General features: G+C 44.9%; 1 protein-coding gene across 1 annotated transcript in view; it reads right to left on the bottom strand.

Moving 5' to 3' along the window:
* Nucleotides 1–13,519, bottom strand: part of EEPD1 (endonuclease/exonuclease/phosphatase family domain containing 1) — a gene marked incomplete at both ends in the record, with an annotated part of 53,211 nt that overhangs the window by 19,126 nt on the left and 20,566 nt on the right. The window contains one exon of the mRNA XM_080610971.1: nt 3,258–3,309. Coding sequence (XP_080467097.1) covers nt 3,258–3,309 — 52 coding nt within the window. The remainder of the gene's footprint in view (nt 1–3,257; nt 3,310–13,519) is intronic.

Here is a 13,519-nt window from a genome sequence, read left to right as displayed (position 1 = left end):
GATGGGAGATCCCTTCCTGCACTAAGACAGCTAGAAGCTAATCACTACCTCTCCTGGTGCCTAGGGAATGTATCCTGTGCTTCATAGCTACAGGAACTCTACTTCCAAACACCAGGTGAAAGACTTTCAACCCCTTTTTATTTGTGACCTCCAAATCTTCTCCAGTGAGGGTGACAATCCCCATACAGACAATGTAAGCCTACTGATAATTACTTTGCTCTTCTCACTTGCTTTTCACTGACCTCTTGGACGTAGCTTACAGCGCACAAATTTGGCACCACTGGCACAAATAGACCTTGATATTGAAGCCTGTGTTACTTACCCTATTTTTTCAGGCTGCAAGTTATCACCTACTTCAAGAACATCACCCTGCACAAAACCACAATTCTCATCCCAGCTCCTACCATGCTTCAGCCCACCCGTTGTATCTCTCATGCCAGTCTAGATTGATAACTTTCAACTTCAAGCAGAACAATCATCTCTTTGCAGTTGAATTCCACACTTGCACAAACTGCAGATGAGGGTTACACGATTTGCACTTCCTAGATGAGAAGCCACCAAACTGCTGTCGGTGGAATCAGTGGACAGTCCTTCCTCATCGACAGTAACAGCAGATGCACTTGCTTATTAACACACAAATAGGAAAATCATGGGTTAATGTTGCTTTTATCCCCAAAAAACCTTCTCAAAAGAGAAAGCTGTCAGGGGGTTACTAAATATAAGGCTGGTGCACAGATTACTTAAAATTGCTCAGTAACCTACTTCTGAAGGAGAAATGAGTCCAGGAGCCCTGAAACACCTGAAAGGAGCAGGGGGAACACTTGACAGAATGCAAAGAGTACTTTTATATTCATCTTAAATGGGTGGCTCCTCCTGCACATCCTACCGGCGTCAAGCACCAATGCCAACAAACATGTTGGCATACCTGTTGCCTATGGGAAAGGACTACAGAGCTAAACATCAGAACAGCAAACAATGTGAAATGTCACCTGGCGAGGGGGTGCAATCTGTTACTTGCACAGATTTCTTTTTAAGCTATAAAGACAGCTTGTTCCTCAGGAGAATTATTTTGTTCCCCCTCCCAAAATAGGTACAATTAACACTTGCCGAGGAGAATTCTTCATCTGCAATTAAGGACTTCCCGAACCTAGAAATAACACCTAGACCAGTAAAACACTCAAAAACACCCTGGGGCGAGAGTTCCTGGGGAGCTCTCCCAGAGCTGTGCCTCTTCCCCAGGAAAAATCAACCTGGCAGTTAATAGTAAAACATTATTATTTAATAATATTCTGTATCCCTGCAATACAATGCAGGGAAATAACAATTTACAAAGACAAAGCCCAGCGTGTGCCCTCAAAACCTGACTCTGCAAGCAGGCAGGACACGGGATTTTGTTCTTGTCTACTTCCCCCAACCCCCTCCTGTATTTAAAACCTAAAGACAGCAAATTTATCTGAACTTACATAATGCCACCCTGCTTTTTTCCAGAGGGCTAATCTGGCCTTTTACATTCGTTAAGCCTGGCATTGTATGACAGCAGATATCAAATACCCAGAGAGCTCAATTTAGAAAGATCCTTTTTCTGAGGCTGAGCTTTTCTGAAGACCTTCCTGCAGAGCTCCAGGCAATGCCTCAATCAGCCATTCCCACTAGGCCAAGGGCACTCACCCTTCCCAAGTATGTTTTAGGAGGTGCAGGCCCGACAGAGAGGTGAGAACTGTACAGGGTGTGAGGTGCCAGAGACATCGACCACTGCGAACAATGACAATGTGTGAATGTTAACCTGTTTTGCACGAGTGGTTGAGAACCGTGCCTTTGCATGCAAGAAACTACAGCATCACCTGCCTAGTTATCACCTGTCACTGCCTTCCAACAAAATCCACCCCTTTGGGTCAAAATCAGAGCTCATGAAAGCCAATGAAGAGATACCCCTCTTGAATTAACAGGGTTGTACATCGGGCCTCTGTGAAACACCAACCCAGCCAAGGCTGAAGCAGCCGCTGCTGCTGCATTTCATCCTACCCAGTATTTCTAGAGTACCTAGCAGATGCAGCCTCACCCCAGTGCTGCAGGACCTTCTCCTTCACACAGGCAGGATGCGCTCAAGGCAGGAGGTGGTTTCCTTCCTTCCTTGCCATGTCACTCATAGGGGATACTTGTGTCAGCACCAGCTCACTACCTGCCACAAAAGCAGCGGTTTTCCCAGCAGGGCTCTGAGTCCAGGGGTTTTCTTTGAATCCTACCCAGTCTCTTGTATTTCCATGCTGCCCCACAGCTGGCTCCTTGGTCTCCTAGATGAAGGTGCAGAAAGTGAAGGGAACCCACCAGTCCCAGCATAGATACTGGAAGAGCAGTCCTACCCTCCAGGCCAGCAAAATCATAGACCGGTAAGAAACGCAACGCTTGGTTCTTCGCGCAGAAGGGAACGATCTGGTTTGCAACACCAGGCTCCATTTACAAACCCTGCAGCCTTTTGCGGCTGCTGGTTTTGCTGTATCTCTGCAGGTGGGATCTCAGGCTGCTGAGACACCTTGGTTATGCTAATGGGAGGCCTTAGGCACTGGACCACGGGGATGCACCCCCTGAACAGGACCACATCGCTTGGATGCAGGAAGCCATCAGCTCCACACAGTTCCTCCTCTCTGCCTCCCCCTCCTCAGCCATGCACAGGCTGTTTGCAAACCTCCTCATCTCTGGGACAGTGATGGATAGCACATCCCTCAGCTCCCTGGAAGGCCAGGCTTAAAGGCAGGCCTATCCCTGCACAAGGCAGACAGGAGGAGATCTGAAGCTAACAGACACCATATAGTCAGCTGGCGCTGTTAGGACCAATGTGGAATAGTTGGCTGCTTTGATCTCTTTATCACTAAATTAAACCATACTCTAGCCAAGGCACTTCCAGCCATTCTTCTGAGCTGGATGTTCAAAAGGGGCTCCTCAGCCACTCATTCTGCTTCAGGCATTCATCTCTGTTGGTTCAAGTCATCTACTTAGCTGTTAGCAGGAACTGATTTCAGGAAAGCTCACACGAGCAGGCTGGAGGCATTGTTCACCCCAAGCCCACTGCAAGATCAGAAAACACCAAAAGCATGCCATCAGCTTGGATAAAACAACATCCCTCTGACCTCACATACTACATAGCTAGGTAGATGTCCTATTTTATGCCGCATGATTTCCCGTAAAGCTGGAAGCCCAGCTAAACCAGAGGGTTTTAAGAGCTTAAATGTATTATGACAATTAGATATGTTTTAAAATACCTTTTCCAGCGCTTCTCTATCGACCAGCTCCTGTACAGCTAAAAGCTTGATACTGTAAGAAAGAACAGAGAGAAAGAAAAGAATGAATCGCTCCATTGCAAGCATTACAGAAACACAAGTCACAGCAGAACTGAAGCTCTCTTTTTATCCTCCCACTTCACACAGCAGCCTGTAGAAGTAGCAAACAAGATTTTCTGGTTTCCAACTTAAAAGCATGCCTGAATTCACCTGACAGAGGAAGCGCATTAATCATTACATTTTCAATACCTTAAATGAACAATTTAACCATTACATTTTCAATACCTTAAATGAACAATTAAGGATCTTCTGAATGATAAACACAAAGGAAGACTCTCAACATTTCTATTGGGTTTAGTCAGCTTTGTTCTTCAGTAGCAAGAGGTTTCTCTGGGTCCCACAACAATCAATCCCAAGGATTTAGAACATCATGTATTAAGTACAGTAACTAAGACAACCCAGCTCAGGAAACTTGAGGGATATATGAGGGAAATGTGCATAACTGCTTGAAAGTAGGGTAAAAAGATAATCCCTAATTATTATTCTTGTAGTGCCATTTGCTCATCAAAACCGGATTTCTTCACCTCCTGGATCTTTTCTAAATTCACCTCTAGGAGCTAAATCCTGCACATTGAATTTCCTTCACCTCGAAAAGACTGCGAGTTACCCAAGCAGGATTTTGCCCTGTAAGACGAGTGAAATCAGAGCTAAATCAAAGTATACAAGAGAACTATGTAAAACATCTGTACTTTCAAAATCAGTTTAATGAGCGATTCGAAGTTATCCCTCCTTCAACTTTGGTTGTAGTACTTGTACACGTCCCCATGTAGTGCAAAAGCCCCATCCTTCCCACAGTAAGGAATTCCAGGAAAATCTCGTTGCATCCCCACCAAGCTGCAGGGCTCACAGGGCAGGTATGAACCCGGAAAGTCCTGACAAAGCATTGCCAATAGGTTGAAGGAGGTGATCTGTCCCCTCTATGCAGCACTGGTGAGGCCACATCGCGCCTCCCCGTTGCTGGGCACTCACAGCAGTTACCTTAGCCAGGGAGTAGAAGGGATCAGCAACAAGGGATCAGCAACACATCCACCTGTGGAGCCAGGCATCTACTTTAAGATGACATGGTTGATATTCAGCCCACCTAAGCTTTAGCTCTTCACAGCTTTAGTGCCTACTTCAAGCTTTAGATTGACTATATGGTTAATGAAATGAGAGAGGAACTTCACTTCCCCAGGGCAGTTCAAGCCACCTACCAAGCCTGCCAAAGGATATAATTGGCCATGTACTACAAGAAGCTTTATCCATCTTTCAAAACCTCAGAGCAATGCTGTGTAATTCTTGAACGTCCACTGACATCTTATACATTAATCATGTAAATCCGTCCTCTAACAGCAGCTGGCAAAACAGAGCTTTAGTCCTGTCCTTCTACTGCATTACAATGCTTTCCACTACAGGTATTCACAGCCTAAGCCCTAAACACAAATGTGCTTTTACTTTAATGTACTTCTAGCTTTCAGATGCCTTCAAAGCATCATAAAAAGCCAATGAATTATAAAATAGCTCCATACATTTCCAGCCTGTAGAGGCTATTATGACTAAGACAGAGAGGGTGGAGGTAGTTCAGAAAACAACAGGATAATCAGGAAAAAGGTATTCCATTAAAGCCCAAGCACTACAGTAGCAGAGGGCACATGCTTTTCTGTTACCATTGAGCTGCACACAAGCATTCAGCTGAAGTGGAAGGTGCACAGTAAAACCCCACATTTTGCCATTCCCTCCTGCCAGCTATACATCAAGGGGTTTGTTATACAAATTGCTTTGTCTTTTTCCTTTTGAAACCAAAAACTTTTTGATCACTTGGTCACGAAAAGGCAGAACTTATCAATTAAGGCTGCTTCTACCAATTGACTGATTTATTTCTAGGACATTAATTGTGGATTATCTGAGACTCAATAGCTGCAAAAGAAAGAGAGAGACTGCCGCAAGTGCAAGTACTGTTCTCGTTAGAGATCATCATCTTACTGCACAAACTTACTCTCCTTCCCATTTACACTAGTAAAGCCCCACAAGGACTCCTTCAACTGGCACGTTTCTATTTAAAACAAAGAATACCAAGTTACACAGAAGCAAGCAATAAAACAGGGAGCAGGAATCTTCTTACTTTATCTCACTGTATTTACAGGGATGCTGTACTCTTGTTTAGAGGTGAAAAACCCACAGGAAACATTTACATCCTGCAGAGATACTGCATATGCAAGGCCAGAAGAAAATCCAAATTCAATGTTGTTATGCGATTTGCAACAACACTGGTTTAACTCTTGGTGAAAAAAAGCCTTCCCTCTACTGTTATCAATGCACAGAGATCAGTGTCTGCCCAGTACTTCACTCTGTCAAGTATTTTTTCTGGGTCAAAAGCAATCAGTAAATGTAAATATCAGCCTTCATACAACCTGCTCCAAGATGTTTCTTTCCTTGAAGCAGCATCACAGATGCTCTCTGCTCATTGCATTACAGTCCAATACCTGGAAAACTGCTCAACAGCTAGTTAGTCACTGCTATTTCTTCCAGCAATTCCAATCAACATTAGTATGTGCTACTTTATGCAGTGTTGGCTTAGAAATGCAGCTTCTTTCAAGGCTGCTGCTTTGGGGGCTTTATGCTTTGAAATGACATCAGGCCACTTATTTAGGCACTCCATCAGCAATCCTACAAACTCTGAAAGCAACTCACAACTACCTCTGCTGTTGTAGCTTGTGTGTTCACCCACGATTTCAAAACACACAGGAATACGATCAGTAACTGAGAGGGAAGGAGGATCTCTACTAAAGCAGAAATGCAAAGACAGCCACCAAAATCCAGTGCTGAAGCTCAAGACCTTGCTGTCTGCAATAGCACACTTTAGTACTCTGTTTATGCACTGTGGTGTCATGTCTTTCTTCTTCATCTGTGCCATGCAAACAGTACCTCACGAATGAAGTCAGAGAAAAATCATATTTCCTGAAGACACCTTTTGGATCCTGGAGCACCAGCTCTAATGTACCCGCCTTCCTTAAAGCATACTGTTGAGAAACCTGCGGTGCAAGTAACTATACCAGCTTGATAAAGATGGCCTTGCTTGTATCCGAAACTCTGTTAAAAATACTCCCTGACTCCATCACTTCCATGATCTATTTAACCAAAGCTATTGCATTTAATAAACTGGCACCTCCGGCACACTCCAAATACCTGAAAACATGCAGGGATCAGGATGAGGGACTCTCCTCCAGCTGTGCAAATATGCAACCATGATGTGCTGTCAAGGAAACACGATTCCCTCTTTTTTTGGCTGGGGTGACGCACAGCATTCTCCTCTGAGGGAATTCCTTTTGGTTTCCAGAAGATTAGTCACAGTGCTAAGCAAATGCCTGTAGCTACAGCACGTCTGTTCCTTGGGGCAGCATTGCAATCCTTCCCTCAAGGTCTTCTTACTTAAAAACACATAGCACTGGGCTCCTCTCTCTAATCCCACGTACCCAGGAATAATGAGAGCCTTTTTAGCAGCCTTTTCCAATACTATAAACTTGCCAATAGGTCCCTTGCTGGTTGGTGCATTCCTATTCACCATGAGCCACTGTTTGATTTGCACTGAGCTTCACTTCGCAGCTTGAGTTCACACTGCCCATAAAACCCCATCTGCTCTTGCAATGGGGATGTCAGGGACTTCCTAAGAACCACCTCAGGGTCCTCTGCCTGCAATCCAATGCAGCTGTGGCTCTACAGCAAGCCAGATGGCATAGGCACAAACTACCACGCAAGTCAGATGCAAGAACCACTCATGCAGAATGCTCTTGAGGAAGAGAAGATGCTTCCTCCAAAACCACTTTGAAGAGTGCCTTAGTATAGGGATGGAGAAGAATTAGGAGTACAGCCAGGTTCTGGACCACCCCTGCACAGCACTAGAATTGCAGCCATTAGGGACACAGGTCACTTGGCTGTCAGTATTAAAGAAGGTCTCTAGACCTCAGTGACCTGCACCTGCTGAGCTGACCCCAGAGAGGAGCTGAGGCTCCCATTCAGTGCAGAATGGGAATTCTGAGAAAAAGGGGAAGAGAAGTGAGGAAAATGTGAAGCATTAAGAGCAGTGATCAGCATCAGTGAAGCATTGAAGCATCATGGTGGCATCCTCCAGAAGCTGCTAGGCACTGGGATGCAGGGCGGCTGCGAAAGCAGAGCCCAAGATCCCAGCTGGAAGCTGGCACTCCCAATGCCTGCATCTTGGCTCTCTGTGCCTCGTTAGCCTGCAGAGGGCTGGTGCACAGGGAGCCCCCAGGCACACCAGAACAGCCACATTTGCTGCCACTTTGCTTATGCATCCCGGCACACGGAAGAGCTGAGCTCCTCAGGCAGCCAGCACCGCCCGTCTCCCATGGATCGGTACAGCACATCATCTCCAGCCCAGGTTTGTCACCCAGCAGCGATGTGAACTGAGGATTGGCTCAATTTGCTTTGCAAGCTCATACATCTTTGCCTGGGGCCTGAGGTTTTTCCAAAACGCTCATGCTTTCTATGAGTCAGCGCATGAGCCTGACTGAAGTTAACAACATCCAGAAATGCCGTTTGACTTCTCTTAGTTTTCTGGCTCCTCACTCAGCAGACAGCTGTGCCGAATCATGCTTCAGCTAGGCTCACAGACACCATCATAAATAGCCCGTATAAAAACCACTCAACCCCAAACTGCTGTTCTGAGCATCACTAAATCATTCCCTTCCTCCCTCCCTTTCAGTCCATAAACTTTTCCCTTTGTTCTTGAGAGGAGATACTGTAACGATGTTGTGGCCCACGGTGAACATTCTACGGATGAATTACATATCCAAAGAGAAGAGCACGGATGCACGTAACAGAAGTGCTTAGGTTCGGGTTAGTTAACAAAAAGAACAGTACAAACCCCCTTGGGTCATTGAATTTGTGTTCTAAAATGGTATTTGCATACCTGCATAAACTGGTCTCACTCCTAAATCAGTTCTGCTCTAAGAGATGGGCATGAAACACAAGAGTTGGAAAACCAAAACACAGCTGAGCTGTGCTGACTGCCCTTGGTACCTGGGAGGGAGCCCTCCCCATCAGCTGCCTGCTCTCCCCATACCTGACCTCAGTCCCCAGCTCTCCTGCGCAAATGGCATGCTCTGTTTCCTCACCATTCACATCACAGCTCTGTTTTCCCTTTGGTGGTTGGTGAGCTAACAATAAGGATGGGGAAGTGACCGTCACAGGGTTTGTGCAGCCTTTACAGTGAAGGAGCAACATTTAAAGATGTTCGTCAATGCATGCACTGGGAAAAACCAGCTCATTTCTGCTGGCATATCCCATTTAAAAAGTTGTCTTTCCCCCCAAGACCCTCTTTACTCAAACCCCAGTAAAACCAAAAGGAGACAGAAGAAAGAATAAAAATACGCTTAATGACTTTCAGCCTCATAAACTTCCTCCATCAGCCCCTGCGAAGTCTGGAAAGGAAATAAAACCGGTTTCTCCTTTTCCACTAAAAGCATCTGCATCTTCTCAATCACCCCTGAAAGGAAAGGGAAAAACCACGTCCACTGCCACGTCTTAATGGCTGCTGGAAGCCATCGGAGAGCTTATGAAGTAAACTGATGGGCCTGGATGAGAATACCATGCCATCTAAAGTCCCAGCTTTGGGACTGGCTGCCAGCTAATGACACCACAAAATGAGCTGGGAGATTCTCAGGAGAAAATACAGCTACAGTAAACAGAAATCAGAATAAAAACAGGGAGTTGGGTTTCCTTTAGAGAAAAAATTATATATGTATTTACTTTATGTATATCTATATCATGATATAACGTGTATTTAAAGACATTATATATTCATATTATATGTTAAATAGCTATTATAAATTTATATATAATTTTATGAACATAATCTTGATATAATACATACATGTAAATCTACTTAGAGCTAATTTTTGCAGTTCGGATGTGTTTTTTGCTGTCTAGTCATCATTGATTTGCCTGCAGAATGGTTGGAAACCCAAAAGCAGATCAAGGCACTGTAGCTGGGAAGGGAACCAGGAGTAAACGGAAGGAGCAGAGAAGTTGAAATCCATCAAGCAAATTGGCATACAAACACTGTTACCCCGGTGTTTGCATCTGTGGATCCTATTACATTGTGTGAGTGATTGGAGTGTTTGTCATGGGGAGAAAGGAAACTGTAATGGAACTAAAAGGGGGAAAACATGCATTATCGATGGTTACTACTGAGCATTTAAGTAGGGGTGGGAATAGCAGCATTACCCAAGCTAACAGGCAGGAGGCAACAGAAACAGTTCACTCCTTTCTTTTTCCATTTGAGCGGTTCCCTGGGTCCAGGGATGCTCTTTCAATCCTCTCCAACATGCAGCTCCCTCCTTGCTGTTCTCTTTCCAACACCTGCAGTAAAGCCATCACTTTGCAGGGCCTATAAACTTAGCATCGAGGGGCTGATCCCACGTGATGCTGTGGCTTCAGCACAGCTATATCATTGCAGGGAAGGAACGATGATTCGTAAACCCTGGACACTGTGTGTTCCCAATGCACAAGTGCAAAACCAAACAGGGAGGTTGCAAGAACTTCTTCCTAGCACTCTGGAAGGAATCAAGACATGCTCACAAAATGACCCAACCCACAACCGGCAACAGAAAGCATCAGAGTCCCCATGTTACATATGAGACCTGGAAGCCTTCTTGACCTCCTCCTTGGGAACACCCATTCCAAGCTCTTTCCAAAAGGCATGAAATCCATGCTGCTGTGCATACAGACATTTCCTACATCAGTGAGCAGAGAGGGTCATGCACAATGAAATTAAGAGGGGAGCTGCTCAAAACTCCCAGGCACTCTGTAGCACTAAGGAGACATCATTCTTTTCTCGTCCATCTACACAGAAAAGGTGTCTCCTGAGTGGTGAGGCACTGATGCTCAGCAGGGCACTGATGCTAATTCTGGGGGGTTCCATTATAGAGAGGATTAAGAGCAGTAGGGAAGCATCCTATTTACCTTCTCCTCCACATACAGGATCATGTCTCAAAGCCTAATTCTTTCTTTTTTCAGCTAAGGGGGAAGGAGGCAGGACATCATCTGATTGTTTCCACCTGTACAAAGTCTCCCTTTCTGAAGATTCCCCTCAAACTTTTAAATCAGAGGAAGTCACAAAAGAGGCATCCTTTTGGGTGCACGCAGTGAGTGCATGCATAAACAATCTTATTCATTATGGTCATAAAGATCTGCTAACCCATCTCCATCTGGGATGAAGAGTACTGAAAACATAAGCCCTGAGCTAGATGCACTATTTAGAAACACTTTGCTAAGTTGTAGACCATCCTATGGCCTTTTCTCTTGCTGTCCTCTTATTAGTCCTACCTATTCTTCTCCAACGCTGTCCCTGCACACTGGTGCAATGCCAAGAGTGGCAGCAGTTAGAGAAGTAAAAGTCATGGAACATTACCAAGGTCCTCAGAAGAGATGTTGGTTATTAAGGACTGGGATACATTGCACTTGATTGGACAGAACCAAAGCTGATTCCTGAGGGGCAAAGGTTAATTAGGCAAATGGCTCAAAGGATCAATCTGTTCCAAGTCATTGTTTGTTGATTTTGTTTGTTTTTAGAAGAGTTTAAAATAGACAGGGCAGTTGAAAATAACCCCCAAATTCCCAAACTCATGAGATGAAACCACAGAAGGACTGAGGCTGCCAGTAACATAATGATGTAGTAGCTAATGAATAAAGCAGCAGCAAATCAAATACCTACATTAAATGATATTGAACACAGCAATCTTGCCTGCATATATCTACTAACGGGGACCAGGTACAGGCAGTGGCAAAATGCAGATTAACTTCCACCATGGTTCAAACCTCAGGGTAACAATCTGGGAGGCTTCTCTGTCACTGCTTCCACTTACTCCTCCACTGGTTACTCCCGTGCCAAACACTTCACTATACAATAATTCAGGCAGCAGAACGGAATACTACTGCAAGTGCAGGGGGAATAGTCTGATGACAGTTATATTTACTCACAAAACCCACACAAGTTGTTTCAACTCACTCTGAACACACAGCAAACCAAAACCAGTTGCCCGTGTTAAAAAAAGGGGGGGGCTTGGCTTTTGGTTTAATTTATAACACGGTAAAATGTATTTTCCTTCTTCCGTACTGCATTTCTTACTACATTTCTTACTTACTCATAACATCTCCTTTCAAACCAGTTCACCTTATGCCCAGTGGCTCTGAAATGAGGGGAAAGTGCTCTGTGTAATGCTCACAGCCTTTGGATTCGTTTTCATTCATTTTTCAATTCTTCAGAGGACGCCTGTTTCCTTGTAATTCTGCAGGAAGAGGGAGGCCCACAAAGAGCGCTGTGTTTGCAGCAACATTGATTTCTTCTGACTCATTAAAACTGGACATGGGCAAGTTATTTAACTTGCACTGAATTATTCAAATCTGTCCAATGAGGAAGGAGACCAAGGTTGAAACCAAAAAATGTAGAAGCTCATAAAACCCAAAAGGTGACCGAGCTTCCAAATACAGGCATTACGTTATAGTGCGAGTGGTCTCCGGTATTTGGCTCTTCTTCCAGATTTTCTGAATCATTCCCTGCTGGAGTGAAGCTCCTTAGTTCCAGAAACAGCACCTCCTCCAATGCAACCCTGCCCTACTGCAGCAGTGGAAAAACCGAGCAGTCCTTCATTAGACCAGATGGGCATGTCAGGGAAAGGCTGCACCACCACACTATCGTTCTGCCATGAAGAACACAGCGACCCCAAAGTTATAGGACCTTGGGAGGCAAAGCGATTCACGGGGACTCTACTAGGAGAATTTACCTCCGTGTCCCTGCAAAACAGACTTGAACTTGGAAAGCAATAAAACATGGTGTGAAATAGTTTGGTCCCCTTTTTCTGTCCAGTATGTGAACCCTATGCCATCAAGTTCTTATGTGAAACCCCCTCATATCCCCTTATTCACTCGCAGAAACTTAATGCAATATTACCCTGTCCTACACACACATCCTCCTCTCAGAGGAATGGGTTTGCCCAGTTAAGAGCCTTACAGCGAAGCCAGCTCATTTTGTTAAATACAGGCCCAAGAGCAACGCTACAGTTTGGTAGCAGCACCAGCTCGGCAGTATGCAAAGAGTATTGCAGCTTCCTGGCTGCATCTGTACACAGAATTTCAAAGCCTTTTATAGTATGCTCTTAACAAAGAGTTTTAACCTCAAAAGCTGGCTCCTACTTTGAAGAGGCTGGCAGAGCGCTCAGCAATTGTGTGTTTCATATGAGCACCTTCTGCAGAAGACTTCATGCCAAAGCGGAATGGTTCTAACGGTGGAGGAGGCTGAATACCTGGGATTAAAATAGGAGAACATACACAAGAGCTGCCCAGAGAGACACCAGTGAAAACCCTGAGGAGAGGCACTGTGACAAGGGGAAAGGAGCAGTGCAGAAATCAAGCGCAGCGCTTTGGTCAAGTGTACTTTTCTTTACGGCTCTTTCATGAGCAGCTTATGTTGTCTTACAAATAGTGTCAGGACCCACTGCCAACAACTGGGCTATTCTCTTTGTAGCATCTGTACCATGTGGAGAAGGAAAGGCCACAGGAGATGAGACTTTCTCAAAACTGGCACTTGGCTAGCACACTTAAAGACTACAAAACCCAGAACAATTTGGTACCCAAGCTTTGAAGGAACACGACCATGTACCCATCCTCCTAAAACTGAGCTCAACTGCACATTCCAAAATGTGATGTAAAGAAATGGAAAACTGGGAAAAGAAGTGAGCCACAGAGAGCAAAAGCTGAAAACCAGAGTTTGATATTCCAGTGAAGATGGCACTCCTCTGTCTTGCGTACACCCAACCATCAGGAACAGCACGGAAAACAACCAGGTAAAGCTACTCACAAGTGGAGTTAATGTCAAGCCATAAAGAATTTTGTTTATGTTGATGCTGCAATCTCAGGTCACCAGAAACACAAAGGATGCTGTAGTCAGAAAATAACAATCTGCCCATTGTCACATCTGCATGAGCCCACAGTGAGCACAGATTAGATAAGAAAAACACGTGTCACGTAAGGGTAAGAAGTTAGAAGCCTCCTTTCCAAGAGCTAATTACAAAAGTATCATGAAATCCCAGCCTGGTTTGTGTTGGAAGGGACCTTTAAAGCTCATCCAGCTCCAACCCCTGCCACGGGCAGGGACCCCTTCCACTGGAGCAGCTTGCTCCAAGCCC

This window comes from Psittacula echo (assembly GCF_963264785.1).
Source record: "Psittacula echo genome assembly, chromosome: 2".
Lineage (NCBI taxonomy): Eukaryota > Metazoa > Chordata > Aves > Psittaciformes > Psittacidae > Psittacula > Psittacula echo.
Note: the sequence above shows the minus strand (reverse complement) of the source record. Positions and strands in the feature narration are given on the sequence as shown.